The 16,087-nt window shown below is 43.9% G+C and overlaps 2 protein-coding genes across 4 annotated transcripts in view; both read right to left on the reverse strand.

Annotated features, from left to right (window-relative positions):
* The window catches only part of LOC110495114 (bMERB domain-containing protein 1), a 53,629-nt gene extending 52,599 nt beyond the window's left edge, over positions 1–1,030 (reverse strand). The window contains exon 1 of the mRNA XM_036949488.1: positions 33–1,030. Within this exon, the coding sequence (XP_036805383.1) occupies positions 33–117 (85 nt within the window). The 5' untranslated portion in view covers positions 118–1,030. The remainder of the gene's footprint in view (positions 1–32) is intronic.
* Positions 1,031–1,164: 134 nt separating this feature from the next.
* LOC110493544 (phosphoinositide 3-kinase regulatory subunit 6) overlaps positions 1,165–16,087 on the reverse strand; it is a 47,242-nt gene continuing 32,319 nt past the window's right edge. For 2 of the 3 annotated variants that reach the window (XM_036949480.1, XM_036949479.1), the window contains exons 10-20: positions 12,239–12,334; positions 11,175–11,652; positions 10,694–10,793; positions 8,658–8,780; positions 7,137–7,247; positions 6,576–6,678; positions 6,346–6,416; positions 5,865–5,955; positions 5,521–5,573; positions 5,193–5,299; positions 1,165–3,005 (exon numbers count right to left, since the gene is read on the reverse strand). In XM_036949480.1, coding sequence (XP_036805375.1) covers positions 2,846–3,005; positions 5,193–5,299; positions 5,521–5,573; positions 5,865–5,955; positions 6,346–6,416; positions 6,576–6,678; positions 7,137–7,247; positions 8,658–8,780; positions 10,694–10,793; positions 11,175–11,652; positions 12,239–12,334 — 1,493 coding nt within the window. In that variant the 3' untranslated portion in view covers positions 1,165–2,845. The remainder of the gene's footprint in view (positions 3,006–5,192; positions 5,300–5,520; positions 5,574–5,864; positions 5,956–6,345; positions 6,417–6,575; positions 6,679–7,136; positions 7,248–8,657; positions 8,781–10,693; positions 10,794–11,174; positions 11,653–12,238; positions 12,335–16,087) is intronic. The other variant, XM_036949481.1, reaches the window with a different exon arrangement.

Below are 16,087 nucleotides of genomic sequence, written 5' to 3' on the forward strand. Positions count from 1 at the left end.
TTATGCTCACACAAACAGTTCCACTTATTTACCTGTTTTGGAATTGTCTGTGTTCCATTTAGTGCATTCCAGAGAGCCGTACTGATGTGATGATCCATGTTTATTTTCCTTTTCCATCTCTCAACAGTGGGTTCGATTCCAAACTGGTCAAGGATGCACTGTCAAACAAATACAATGCTGTGTCTTGGAAACCGAAGGAAAACTGACAAGATAAGGCAACTGGAGCAGTCTATGCGCACAGTCTTTCATTAAGTACCAAGCTGCATGGCAGAGAATTGGGTAAAAACGCTTCCACAACGTGCTGGTGTTGGCACGCTCTTTCGGTTGTTTGAGCTTGCGGTGTTCAAGCCAAGGCTGATGTTTTCAATACCTATTGTATTGTAAACTCGAAGATATACTTTTATATTAGACCATGGCGCCACCTAACGTTAATCGGTGGTACTACATACATCCCCGCCCCACAGCATCCCTCTTATTCAACAGCACTGTACTTAAAGGGATAGTTCACCCAAATTACAAAATCACAAATTGGTTTCCTTAAACTGTAATGCTGTGTTCAAGAAAACTCAGAACTAGGAAACTCTGAAATGTCCAACTCGGAAACTCGTTGTAGAAAGATGAGGTCACAGTTTCCCAATTGGAAAGTATTAGAATCAAGCAATAGGGAGCTCTACACAAAAAAAACGTACGCAAATTTTAACTTTGAGGTTTGGAGTTTATGAGTTGTCTTGAATGCAGCATAAACAGTCTATGGACAAGGTAGGACAGCAAACCATGCTTTGGTTTTATTCCCCTGGCACCGTTATAACATGTGTGTCACAAATCCCATTCAAGTCATGGTACCATTACTAGGATTTTTCACGCATCAAGTCCAAATCATCTAAAAGTATCTCAAATGTATTGTGAAGTTCAACAAAGTCCCTTCTAGAGGATTTGAAAATGATGGGGAAAAATGCTAATATCAGTATATATGTATATACTTGTGCCATAAATGCTAAAACGTTAGCAGTGGAACAGTGCCAGGGAAACTAAACCAAAGCATGTATTTCTGTCATACCTTGTCCATAGACTTCTTGCTTACAGGGTAAGGAAACCAATATGTCATTTTGTAATTTGGGTGAACTATCCCTTTAAGAATCAAATAATCAGCTCATTTATACTTCATTTCAGAAAAAGTCAAACATCTCTTTTTTATATAAAATATACAGTAATTATATAAAATACATTAGTATTTACACTGCTATTAAACAAGTAATGGCAATGATACCATACTCCAATGATTAGTCTTACATACATAACATTAAAAAAAATAGACAAGTGTGCAAAAAGGTCTATTGGTGATTGATGATGCATTACAAACATACCAGCTGGCGATCAGAGCTCTTTAAGACCCTCGTGTCTTTCAATGGTATTACGACAGTGGCTTTTATAGATGTGGCCTCTCAGTCATTCAGTCAGTCAGTGTCTTTCTCTCTCTCTCTCTCTCTCTCTCTCTCTCTCTGTCTGTATGTCTGTCTCTTTTTTGTCATCTACATACTTTTTATGGGTGCATATATGATAACTGGTCCCCATCACCTCATGATTTATTGTAAACCAGCCAACACCTTACAGCGGTGGCTGTGTTCCATCACCTTCGAGTTAGGCGTGATAAATTAGTTTGAAACAAGCGAAGGGCTCAGAGTTTAACTTTCATTTTTAGCATAGACCTCCTAGCATGGTCATAGTCAACCACACTGGGTTTTGCACCACTTGTTAGTATAGCATACAGAACAAAGTCATAAGCAGTAAGCCACCAGATAATTACCCCCCCCCCCCCCCCCCCCCCCCCCCAGTCGTTTTCCTGTCATGCAACAGGTTCTTTAGCGATCTTAAAATAGGTGCCTGTTCTTGTTCTTTTGTGTCATGTTTTTAATGAAGGCTTGTGCACAGTGCATTCAAACCTTTATTGCTAACTCGCAAGAACTTAGATGAGCTTAGAGAGCCATGTGCACCTTTATATGGAACCTGTTTTTTTAAAGAACTGGCTAATAAAATGAAGTGACTGCTTCAAAGAGCTTCTGTTGTTAGTTCAACAAGACATCAAACTATCTTTAAGTTGTTCTTCTGCCAAGCTTAGTAATGAAAATGACCCTACCAGGGTTATTCAGTGTCAGAACTCAAAGAGCAGCAGGTAGTGTGTTTACATGGCAAGCAGGGTTGGGGTCAATTCCATTTAAATTCAGTCAATCCCTATGGGAATTTCAGTTTACTCCGTAACTTTACTGAATTGAAATGGAATTTGCCCCAACCCTGACGTCAAGGGATGGATGAATCATCCCTTAGGTTAGATGATTGGGAGGGTTGGCTACTCTTCTGAAGGACCAGATTTTGAACCCTGGTTGTCAAGTTTATGTTAGTCCTCTGAGCTAAAGCCTATATAGGAGCAAATACCAACTGAGCTTCACTCTCATGCCTCATACACGCTCATAAAATTCTCAATTTTAGAGGCAATATTGTTCTTTGACTATGCTGTCAGTCAGAGATATGCCTATGGGAACAGTATATGATAAAACTGTCACAAGCAGAAACTGGAACGAGATCCAATACCCATGGCAAATGAATTTGTTTGTTGACAAATCTAACATTTGTCAAACTCAACTAGTTTTCTTGTCAAGGTTACACCAGGTAAATAACCGCGGGATACCCTTAGCTGCCACCCAGGTTCTCTTTCCACATCCCCTCATTGCACACTGAGGCACTGTTGTGAGTGCTGGGCACATCCCTGATCGTCATACAATGGATGGTGGATGGTCTCAACATTTCAGCCTCTCTACAGTAGAGTCCATCCAGATGGTTGTGGGATCAGTCAGTTGATGATACCAGCGAAGGTATTGATTGGTAGAGGAAGTCCTTTGTTCATGTACTTGCTGAGGCCAGCGTCCCTCTCCTCTTCCCCCAAACTGAACTTGGACCGCATGGTCTTCTGGACACAGTATCCAGGATCAAGACAGGGGGCGATCTCTATGCTGGAAATGAATGAATTGACAGAGGACATGTCAAATTATGAGAGTTAGATAAGCATGTTTGACAGTTTATTTGGGCTTCAGTGACATTGAACATTGAATGAGGATTATAATATTACACTTTTTATAAGCATATATGTGCATTTAGTTATTTACAAACAGTCGGAAGTTTACATACACCTTAGCCAGTTTTCACAATACCTGACATTTAATCCTAGTAAAAATTCCTTGTCTTAGGTAATTTAGGATCACCACTTTATTTTAATAATGTGAAATGAGTGTAACTGAATCATGTTTGTAAGCCTCCTTGATCGCACACGCTTTTTCAGTTATGCCCACAAATGTTCTATGGGATTAAGGTCAGGGCTTTGTGATGGCCACTCCCAATACCTTGACTTCGTTGTCCTTAAGCCATTTTGCCACAACTTTGGAAGTATGCTTGGGGTCATTGTCCATTTGTAAGAGCCATTTGCGACCAAGCTTTAACTTCCTGACTGATGTCTTGAGATGTTGCTTCAATATATCCACATCATTTTCCTCCCTCATGAAGCCATCTATTTTGTGAAATGCACCAGTCCCTCCTGTAGCAATGCACCCCCACAACATGATGCTGCCACCCCCGTGCTTCACGGTTGGGATGGTGTTCTTCAGCTTGCAAGCCTCCCCCTTTTCCCTCCAAACATAACGATGGTCATTATGGCCATACAGTTCTATTTTTGTTTCATCAGACCAGAGGACATTTCTCTTAAAAGTATGATCTTTGTCCCCATGTGCACTTGCAAACTGTAGTCTGGCTTTTTTATGGCTATTTTGGAGCAGTGGCTTCTTCCTTGCTGAGCGGCCTTTCAAGTTATGTCGATATAGGGCTCGTTTTACTGTGGATATTGATACTTTTGTACCTGTTTCCTCCAGCATCTTCTCATGGTCCTTTGCTGTTGTTCTGGGATTGATTTGCACTTTTCGCACCAAAGTACGTTAATCTCTAGGAGACAGAACGCCTCTCCTTCCTGAGTGGTATGACGGCTGCGTGGTCCCGTGGTGTTTATACTTGCATACTATTGTTTGTACAGATGAACGTGGTACCTTCAGGCGTTTGTAAAAATGCTCCCAAGGATGAACAAGACTTGTGGAGGTCTACAATTTTTTTTCTGAGGCCTTTCATGATTTCTTTTGATTTTCCCATGATGTCAAGCAAAGAGGCACTGAGTTTGAAGGTAGGCCTTGAAATACATCCACAGGTACACCTCCAATTGACTCAAATGATGTCAATTAGTCTGTCAGAAGCTTCTTAAACCAGGACATAATTTTCTGGAATTTTCCAAGCTGTTTAAAGACAGTCAACTTAGTGTATGTAAACTTCTGACTGGAATTGTGATACAGTGAATTATAAGTGAAATAATCTGTTTGTAAACAATTGTTGGAAAAATTACTTGTGTCATGCACAAAGAAGATGTCCTAAACGACTTGCCAAAACTGTAGTTTGTTAACAAGAAATGTGTGTAGTGTTTGAAAAACTAGTTTTAATGACTCCAACCTAAGTGTATGTAAACTTCCGACTTCAGCTGTATATATTGTACCATGACACAATATATATAATATACACTGTAACATGGCACAATATATATATAATATATACTGTAACATGGCACAATATATATAATATATACTGTAACATGGCACAATATATATATAATATATACTGTAACATGGCACAATATATATAATATATACTGTAACATGGCACAATATATATATAATATATACTGTAACATGGCACAATATATATAATATATACTGTAACATGGCACAATATATATATAATATATACTGTAACATGGCACAATATATATAATATATACTGTAACATGGCACAATATATATATAATATATACTGTAACATGGCACAATATATATAATATATACTGTAACATGGCACAATATATATATAATATATACTGTAACATGGCACAATATATATAACTTGTGCATATGTAACTAAAACATATACAGTATGACAAGGGCTAACCAAATGAGGTTTGGCCAACATGCTTCAGAATACATTTCAACCAGCAACCTTCTGGTAACAAGCTCATGTGTCTATCCACCAAACCACTGTCTGACTTGTTTTCATCTATTTCAAGTTTTTATGTGAGGCCAACCGTAGGCAACAGCTATACCAACAGCTCTCACCTCAGTACGTCTCGGAAGGTCCTCCTAGAGTCTTTGTCCAGGGTCACAGTGAAGGTTTTCATCTCCAGGGTCCTGATCTTAATGTTACAGGTACGGATCTTGGCCTCCTGTGGAATTAAGTCTGTGTTAGGTTTGGGTTCTAGGTTCGTGAGATCATAAAGCGATGTGGGCACCATGGCTTGGTCAAGCGAACCAGGCCTTTGTGACGTTAAGAACAAGACGGAGACCCAAGAATACAGAGAGGATGAAGTAAATATGTTTTATGTTTCCGAATTTTATAACAACCTTCACTAATAGACATTTGTGTGTTAAAACGGTGTAAACTCACCATGGTGTTCTTGGGTTTAGTTTCGTTGAAAGCGACTGTAAGACAGTTCAGATCTGAGGACAACAACAAAAACAAGAACATAGGCCAGGCTTCAACAGATATACAGAATAATATGGGAAAAGTAGTAGACATTTCAGAACTTATTTTTACGTTCACACAATTGCATCAATATGCAACAGCATGGACATTCACTACTATTTTACATTGTGACTTTGCCCGCTGAATTGACATATGTGCCCAATGGGTGACAACTCAGCTACTACTGATCACAATACAGATCAATCTATCAATGAATTACATGAATGTTGTAAATATCATTGTGTGTGATATTTAGTGTTGTATACCTTCAGTTTCATTGGAGGGAATGGCACTAATCTGAACACCTGAGGTCCTCACTGACATACCCTTGTCTACGTCTCTACCACTCAACGACACCTGGAGAGGAGGACAGAGACACAGGTCGGAGGTCATAGAGAGAAGCTAACAGCTAACCGTCAAATACAGGTTATATGACCTCTCTTCGGGTCAGGCCACTCTCATGATGCAGTTCTAAACTCTAAACAGAGACAAACAGAGGTTGCATCAACAGTATCAATCCCAAACACTATCAAAATAGAGCTAAACGTCAAACACAGGTTATAGGATCTCTCTTCAGGTCAGTTAAGTTTACTCCCATGATGCAGTTCTAAACTCTAAACAGAGACAGACGTTGCATCAACACTATGACAATAGAGCATAGCATTCGCTTTATAGCCAGATGCAGCACTTTTACATGGATGTATATTGATGAGGTCATGTTAAAAACACGGTTGATCTTTCGCTGACCTTTTTGTAGTTGACAGAGACGACGGCACCACATACGTCTCCTGTGTTCTTCTTCTGCTTGATGGTCGTGGCTGAAGAGGGAGGACAGACGTGATCAGACCGGGCGAGTGACAAAGACACGTGCACACACCAATGCATGCACACACGTACACACACACTTCAAATCAGTTTGAAACGAAACATCAGATGCAGAGAACGTTGATCGGGGGCGTACACAGGCTAAATGTTACCTTTCAAAGTAGTTGGGGACTGTTTGAACTCGGGGAAGTCCAGCTCTAAGTGGGAGAGAAACACGTCCTCCACTGGGTCCTTGGTCAGGTTGGGGAAGCAGATCTAGAACATAGGCAAGAGAATGACAATCGTGGGTCAGTTGGTAGAGCAAAGCGCTTGCAACGCCACGGGGGTTTGTTTCCCGCTGGGGCCAACCGTACGTAAAAAATGTATGCATTCATGACTGTAAGTCGCATCGGATAAAAGCGTCTGCAAAATGGCATTTGGTGTTTTTTGGTCTATGAGTGAGGACTGATAATCATGAACATGCTAGAGTGCTAACGATAAACTATGCTCAGTCCATTGCCGCAGACTTACTGTCATTATGTCACACAATAGACAACAGACAGTGGTAGAGAGATTCGATAGTGCATAGGCGATAACGAGACCTGTTTGTGAAGCATATGGTTACGTCTGTGTCCCAAATTGCCCCCTAGTCCCTATGGTGTGCACTGCTTTTGACCAGGGCCCACAGGTCTCTGAATAGGGTGCCATTTCAGATGCATCCTATGTCTCCTCACCTTGACAGAATAGATGGTGAAGTAAACAGGCTGCAGTCCGGTCCGCACATAGTAGGAAATGACATCAGACAGGAAGGGGTTAGGCTCTGCCTGCTTGCTGCTGTTGGACTGCTGGAGAGAGATGGGATCATGTTAGTATGGAGCCTGGGGTTGACCAAGACAGTACACATAAAAGTAGCTTTTTAATACACTGAATGTTCATGTTTTGTAAGGAACTCTATTTCTTTCATGTAGAGACACAGGAGAGGAGCGCTTCTGTGGTTTATAGTTAATCCACAAGGTGCTCTTGTCATGCCCTGACCATAGAGAGCCTTTGTTTTTCTATGGTATAGTAGGTCAGGGTGTGACTGGGGGGGGGGGTTTCTAGTTATTATTTTCTAATTGGGGTTCTAGTTTAGTTTTTCTATGTTGGTGTTTGGTATGATTCCCAATTAGAGGCAGCTGGCTATCGTTGTCTCTAATTGGGGATCATATTTAAGTAGCATTTTTTCCACCTGTGTTTTATGGGATATTGTTTTGAGTGCACGTAGCATTCTCTGTAGTCACGGTTCGTTGTTAGTTTATTGTTTATTTGTGTTTTGTCTTTGCTAAGTTTCACTTCTTTAATAAATCATGTGGAACTCAACATCCGCTGCGCCTTGGTCCGATATTCATTCTAACAAACGTGACAGCTCTTTGATCATGGGATGAAATACTCTAGGAAAGCCTTTGTGCAAACAAACGTCCAGAAGTAATCAAGGCACTCTCATGTAGTGGAACATAGTAAAAGCCTTGATTGATTTATGGCTTATGCACGACAAGAAAAAAAGGCCTTTTCATTCTACGTGAGTGCCTTGATTACTCCGGGAAGTTTGTGTGCGCAAAGGCTTTTTTTACTATGCAGCAACAACTTATGTTTGTTCTATTTCCCTCCCATTGTATTTCATTACCATTCATGATTTATTGGAAACTACAGCATTTATCAATGAAAACCTGACCCTGTGTCCCTGCTACGTTTCACAATCTTTTACCCCCCCCGATACTTCCCTGTCTTTCACTACACTGTGCCAAACAGTTTCTCTTCCCTCTATCCAGCTAAATGCTAAGATGACTCATAACAGCAAAGCTATTTGCATACAGTACTCCTAGGTTGCTAGTTCCGATAAGAGCCCGCAAATGTTTTTTTCACTTCCTGTAAGCAAGCAACTACTGTACAGTACTGTGAAATTTCCTTTTGTTTTGCTAATCATCCAAAACACCTAGAAACATGCAAACGATAATTTGTTGACTTTTTTTTTTATGCTCTCCCAGTGGCAGAGCATAAACCACATTCAACATAACCACACATAACTAACCACGTACCTTTATCTACTGCAGATCAGACTAGTATTTTGTTTCCTCTTAAAATCCTGAAAGCTACACTTGCCAGGCTAATGAAACCAATGCATTCCAGGCAGGCTCAATCCAAAGTATCGAAAGAGAACAGAAATACTATTTGATGCTGTCATTTCAACATAACATAGAAATAGTGGGTTACTGTACCATTTTGGCCAGCTTGGGGATCATGGAACCCAGACTGTTGATGTTGCAGTCGTACCATGGATCTACCATTCCCAAGTAGGAACCCAGGGCACAGGGGTTTTCCCGGGTTGGGGAGAGGTTTTCCTGATAGAGAAGTACAACATGGTTTATTATAGATACATTACTCTACTAAACTGTTAGGGTAACTCAACTACAGCTAAGTTTTCTCATTTCAAATGTATTTATAAAGCCCTTCTTACATCAGCTGATGTCACAAAGTGCTGTACAGAAACCCAGTCTAAAACCCCAAACAGCAACACAGGTGTAGAAGCACAAGGTTCAAGTTCAGTGTGAAACCAGAGAACGACATTAAGCCTTTACACTAGTGGGAATTGGCCTATATGAATAGGGCTAAATTTAAATGTTTCTTACAGGAAAAATATGAAAATGTTTGCATAACCATGGTAGCAATTGAAAGGGAACAGTTTGGAGATTTTGGGAAAATTAGAATAACAAAGTTGAGGACACAGTTCACGTGACACAAGACTGAATCCAAACATTACACTTGATTTTATGTGCATTTTACATTTACTGTACCTTTTGCCGCATTTGTTGATAACAAAATCTGAAAATACTATAGATACATTCAGTAACATGATAAGAATATTCCTGGAAAATGTGGGGTAGGTGCAACATAACATAAAAACAATAGTCTCCGAGTGGCCACACCCCTCTCTAAAGTGGGCACAGTTCCTAAGTCATTTCAATACATTTTTATGACTTAAAGAAGTCTTCAGCTATAAGGTGCTTGGTTGTTTTTTTTTATAGCTTTCCTAGCTGTGCCTTTGAGGAACTACTGTTGTTGTATACGCAATCCAAAAACGGACCATTATAAGTCACAGTGGGCATCATTTGAAAGCTTGTTCTATTGCCAACATGACTAGCTAAGTCATAAAATATGATCTTACAGTGTTACGCTTTCACAGGGCAATTCAGAGAACATATCGTCATTTTGGTGCCATAGAAAGGAGTGTTCAGGTTAATTCATGTGCATTCAGGTGCATTCAGGTGCATTCAGGTGCATTCAGGTGCATTCAGGTGCATTCAGGTGCGTGTTTCGCTGTGGATTTTCTTCATAATACACAAACATCCCCACTGGGCACAGACGTCATTTCAACGTCTAGTTTTGATTTACATTTGGTTGAGTTGCCAACGTGAAATCAACCAAAAATATCACTTTCATTGGATTTAGGTTCAAAGTTTGGGTGAAAAAAACACATTTCCACACGTTGTTGACTTTTTTCCAAATCCAATCAGTTTCCACGTTGATTCAACATCATCATATAGATTGTTTGTTGTTGAAATGACATGGAAACAACATTGATTCAACCAGTTTTTGCCAAGTGAGATTCTGTTCAGAACAACCCAGGATATGACGCCATGCTTCTACATTTGCATTGCTTGTTGTTTGGGGTTTTAGGATTCTGTATAGCATTTCGTGACATCTGCTGATGTAAAAAGAGCTTCATAAATCAATGTGATAGACTGATTGATGCCATCAAACATAGTGATCATAAACGTTGACTAGATTACAGGAGTTTTATGATATGGAAATGTGAAGTGCACATTTGGACATCTCATCTTTCAAAATACATAGTCCTCTTAATTTACAGCATTTCCCTCACTCAGACAACAACAAACTACAAAAGTTGTCCAATTAGTGGGAGGCATGTGGGCAACTTCTTGTCGCGTGCGGTGCTCAAGTTCAGAACGGCTGTCAGTCAAAACTCATTCAGCACTGTGAAGTGCAGAGCCTGAGCTCTGACGACATTTACAGCATATTCCTGTACAGCCACTGCGTTCCAATGCAGGCACTTATCAGTGTCCAAATCTGCCATTTCATTCTTTTGATGTGATCATTTCACATACTGTCTGTGGATGTGTGTGTGTGTGTGTGTGGGTGTGTGTTCCCAAACTGAAACACTGAAATGAGTCATATCGTTGTCTCTTGACAGGTTGTAAACTGATAGGAGTGAAGTGTTAGTTTGTGGTCTTACTCTGACAGGACAGGTGGGACTGGGATCCTCACAGACAGGGATGTAGTAAAACTGGAAGTTGACTTTCATGGTCAGAAAGAGACGACGCGCTTCCCTTTTCCTGCAGAGTGAAACCAATGATTAACTAACCCTCAAACCATGCAACACAGAAACCCGGGAATAATCCCATTATATTTCTGACGCATTAACTATTAATGTGTCATGATTTCAATTCAACTTCCTTCTTCCTGACTAGACCACAGAAATGGACAGTTAGTTTCCGATTTCATTTTTTGGACATTATGAAATAAAACATTTTCAACAGCATAGTATAGGGCTAACCAAATTGAGATGCTGTAGGTGGAACTGTCTCCAAAAACTATACTATGATCATATCTAACAGAAATCTATTATATCCAGTATCCATTCTAATATATACAATATCCACTACAAACTACATGCAGTCTCTCAGACTACATTACCCATGATCCTGGTCCCTCACCGGAGAAAGTAGAAGGCCTTAGCCAGCTTCCCCAGCACCCTGTCGTCCCCCATCACCACGATCCGGGCCGTGAAGTGCCTCTGCTGCTTGGAGAATGAGGGGGTCCCGCTGCACCCCGCCTTCCTATGAAGTGTCCCCCCTCCCCCGGCCACACTCCCACTCTCCTCCAGAGCGTCCTGCATCAGGGCCATATTGTCCGTGACTGACGGCCTCATCTTGATGCCTCCTCGTCGGGTTAACCTGGCCTCCCCCTCCTCCGAGCCACCAGAGGGTTCCACCACTGAAGGCTCAACCCCAGGGGGAAGGTCCCTCTCGATGCCGCTGTCGTTGGACATCACGGAGTGGCGGGGCATGGCGGAGGAGGAAGTGAGGTCGGCAGGGAGGTCGGCGAGGTCAAAGTCGGTCTCCTGGTCCTGGCTGAGGCAGAAGTGTTCCGACGACATGGAGCTGGAGCGCACGCACTTGGCCAGCTCGCGCCCTGGTGGTAGAGGTGCCATCAGAGAAATAGGAACCAGAAGACATATATACTGTATAACATGAATGTCAATACAGGTCACTGGGAACAGGAAGCAGCGAGACAAGAAAGCGCTGTAGTATTGGCCGTTTGCATCGGGTGAGAACACAGTGTGTTAGAATAACACTCCTCATTATTCACAATTAATTTAGGATTATCCATAACCATGGTAGCATCCACATTAATGTAGAAGTGTTCAGAAACATATTCTTATTTACAATAAAAGTGACTCCAAAATGACATAATACATTATTTACCATTAATTTCTATTGGGCACAAAAAAATCGGAAACACAGCCAAAAATGAACTGCAAATGCAATCAATAAGTTCGTAGAGTCACAAGCTTGATGTCGTCATTGCGTTCTAGGAATATGGGATCAAATTCTAAACTTGTGACTACTTTATTTATAAGAATCTTTAGGGGTGTAAATCATTTTGACCCCTACCTTTTTGAGAGAAAAAAAATATTACTGTTATTAAACAGAGTAACAGAGTTCATGTAACAGAGTTCTCTCATTGGTGTGTATAAACAACAGATTTCACCACTCACAGATCTCCTCATCCTCCCTCCACAGGTGGAAGCTTATCTCCGGATTGGGAAGCGGCATGTCACACAGGCATCCCCCACCACCGGAGGATAATGTGTCTAAACCAGGAAGAGCCCAAACTGTCACAATGACACCAAAAACAACACCCGCTTACTTCCTGGTCCCCATCCCCTACACTAAGTATCTGGTTTCACAGCTGGCCTGAGAGACAGTGTAGTGTCCATTTGAAGGATAGTTGTGACGATGAGAAGAAAAAATATGTATTGAAAGGTAAATACAGTGTACATCTGTCCTGGGGGGGGGGGGCTCTGACTCGACAGATTTAGACATGGAGGAATACAGTGTACATCTATCCTGGGGGGGGCTCTGACTCGACAGATTTAGACATGGAGGAATACAGTGTACATCTGTCCTGGGGGGGGGGGTCTGACTCGACAGATTTAGACATGGAGGAATACAGTGTACATCTGTCCTGGGGGGGGCTCTGACTCGACAGATTTAGACATGGAGGAATACAGTGTACATCTGTCCTGGGGGGGGGGGGGGGGGGGGGGCTCTGACTCGACAGATTTAGACATGGAGGAATACAGTGTACATCTGCCCTGGGGGGGGGCTCTGACTCGACAGATTTAGACATGGAGGAATACAGTGTACATCTGTCCTGGGGGGGGGGGCTCTGACTCGACAGATTTAGACATGGAGGAATACAGTGTACATCTGCCCTGGGGGGGGGGGCTCTGACTCGACAGATTTAGACATGGAGGAATACAGTGTACATCTGTCCTGGGGGGGGGGGGGGCTCTGACTCGACAGATTTAGACATGGAGGAATACAGTGTACATCTGTCCTGGGGGGGGCTCTGACTCGACAGAATTAGACATGGAGGAATACAGTGTACATCTGTCCTGGGGGGGGGGGGGCTCTGACTCGACAGATTTAGACATGGAGGAATACAGTGTACATCTGTCCTGGGGGGGGCTCTGACTCGACAGATTTAGACATGGAGGAATACAGTGTACATCTGTCCTGGGGGGGGGGCTCTGACTCGACAGATTTAGACATGGAGGAATACAGTGTACATCTGTCCTGGGGGGGGGCTCTGACTCGACAGATTTATACATGGAGGAATACAGTGTACATCTGCCCTGGGGGGGGGCTCTGACTCGACAGATTTAGACATGGAGAAATACAGTGTACATCTGTCCTGGGGGGGGCTCTGACTCGACAGATTTATACATGGAGGAATACAGTGTACATCTGCCCTGGGGGGGGCTCTGACTCGACAGATTTAGACATGAAGGAATACAGTGTACATCTGTCCTGGGGGGGGGGGGGGGGCTCTGACTCGACAGATTTAGACATGGAGGAATACAGTGTACATCTGTCCTGGGGGGGGGGGCTCTGACTCAACAGATTTAGACATGGAGGAATACAGTGTACATCTGTCCTGGGGGGGGGGGGGGGGGGGGGGGGCTCTGACTCGACAGATTTAGACATGGAGGAATACAGTGTACATCTGTCCTGGGGGGGGGGGGGGGGGGCTCTGACTGTACATCTGTCCTGGGGGGGGGGCTCTGACTCGACAGATTTAGACATGGAGGAATACAGTGTACATCTGTCCTGGGGGGGGGCTCTGACTCGACAGATTTAGACATGGAGGAATACAGTGTACATCTGTCCTGGGAGGGGGCTCTGACTAGACAGATTTAGACATGGAGGAATACAGTGTACATCTGTCCTGGGGGGAGGGGGGGGGGGGGCTCTGACTCGACAGATTTAGACATGGAGGAATACAGTGTACATCTGTCCTGGGGGGGGGGGGGGGGGGGGCTCTGACTCGACAGATTTAGACATGGAGGAATACAGTGTACATCTGTCCTGGGGGGGGGGCTCTGACTCGACAGATTTAGACATGGAGGAATACAGTGTACATCTGCCCTGGGGGGGGGCTCTGACTCGACAGATTTAGACATGGAGGAATACAGTGTACATCTGTCCAGGGGGGGGGGGGGGGGGCTCTGACTCGACAGATTTAGACATGGAGGAATACAGTGTACATCTGTCCTGGGGGGGGGGCTCTGACTCGACAGATTTAGACATGGAGGAATACAGTGTACATCTGTCCTTGGGGGGGGGGGGGCTCTGACTCGACAGATTTAGACATGGAGGAATACAGTGTACATCTGTCCTGGGGGGAGGGCTCTGACTCGACAGATTTAGACATGGAGGAATACAGTGTACATCTGTCCTGGGGGGGGGGCTCTGACTCGACAGATTTAGACATGGAGGAATACAGTGTACATCTGTCCTGGGGTGAGGGCTCTGACTCGACAGATTTAGACATGGTGGAATACAGTGTACATCTGTCCTGGGGGGGAGCTCTGACTCGACAGATTTAGACATGGAGGAATACAGTGTACATCTGTCCTGGGGGGGGGGGGGGGGGCTCTGACTCGACAGATTTAGACATGGAGGAATACAGTGTACATCTGTCCTGGGGGGAGGGCTCTGACTCGACAGATTTAGACATGGAGGAATACAGTGTACATCTGTCCTGGGGGGGGGGCTCTGACTCGACAGATTTAGACATGGAGGAATACAGTGTACATCTGTCCTGGGGGGAGGGCTCTGACTCGACAGATTTAGACATGGAGGAATACAGTGTACATCTGCCCTGGGGGGGGGCTCTGACTCGACAGATTTAGACATGGAGGAATACAGTGTACATCTGTCCTTGGGGGGGGCTCTGACTCGACAGAATTAGACATGGAGGAATACAGTGTACATCTGTCCTGGGGGGAGGGCTCTGACTCGACAGATTTAGACATGGAGGAATACAGTGTACATCTGTCCTGGGGGGGGGCTCTGACTCGACAAATTTAGACATGGAGGAATACAGTGTACATCTGTCCTGGGGGGGGGGGGGGGGGGGCTCTGACTCGACAGATTTAGACATGGAGGAATACAGTGTACATCTGTCCTGGGGGGGGGGGGCTCTGACTCGACAGATTTAGACATGGAGGAATACAGTGTACATCTGTCCTGGGGGGAGGGCTCTGACTCGACAGATTTAGACATGGAGGAATACAGTGTACATCTGCCCTGGGGGGAGGGCTCTGACTCGACAGATTTAGACATGGAGGAATACAGTGTACATCTGTCCTGGGGGGGGGGGGGGGGGCTCTGACTCGACAGATTTAGACATGGAGGAATACAGTGTACATCTGTCCTTGGGGGGGGGGGGGGGGCTCTGACTCGACAGATTTAGACATGGAGGAATACAGTGTACATCTGTCCTGGGGGAGGGGGGCTCTGACTCGACAGATTTAGACATGGAGGAATACAGTGTACATCTGTCCTGGGGGGGGGGCTCTGACTCGACAGATTTAGACATGGAGGAATACAGTGTACATCTGTCCTGGGGGGGGCTCTGACTCGACAGATTTAGACATGGAGGAATACAGTGTACATCTGTCCTGGGGGGGGGGGGGGGGGGGCTCTGACTCGACAGATTTAGACATGGAGGAATACAGTGTACATCTGTCCTGGGGGAGGGCTCTGACTCGACAGATTTAGACATGGAGGAATACAGTGTACATCTGTCCTGGGGGGGGGGGCTCTGACTCGACAGATTTAGACATGGAGGAATACAGTGTACATCTGTCCTGGGGTGAGGGCTCTGACTCGACAGATTTAGACATGGAGGAATACAGTGTACATCTGTCCTGGGGGGGGGGCTCTGACTCGACAGATTTAGACATGGAGGAATACAGTGTACATCTGTCCTGGGGGGAGGGCTCTGACTCGACAGATTTAGACATGGAGGAATACAGTGTACATCTGTCCTGGGG

The sequence above is a fragment of the Oncorhynchus mykiss genome, chromosome 17, assembly GCF_013265735.2.
Source record: "Oncorhynchus mykiss isolate Arlee chromosome 17, USDA_OmykA_1.1, whole genome shotgun sequence".
Classification (NCBI taxonomy): domain Eukaryota; kingdom Metazoa; phylum Chordata; class Actinopteri; order Salmoniformes; family Salmonidae; genus Oncorhynchus; species Oncorhynchus mykiss.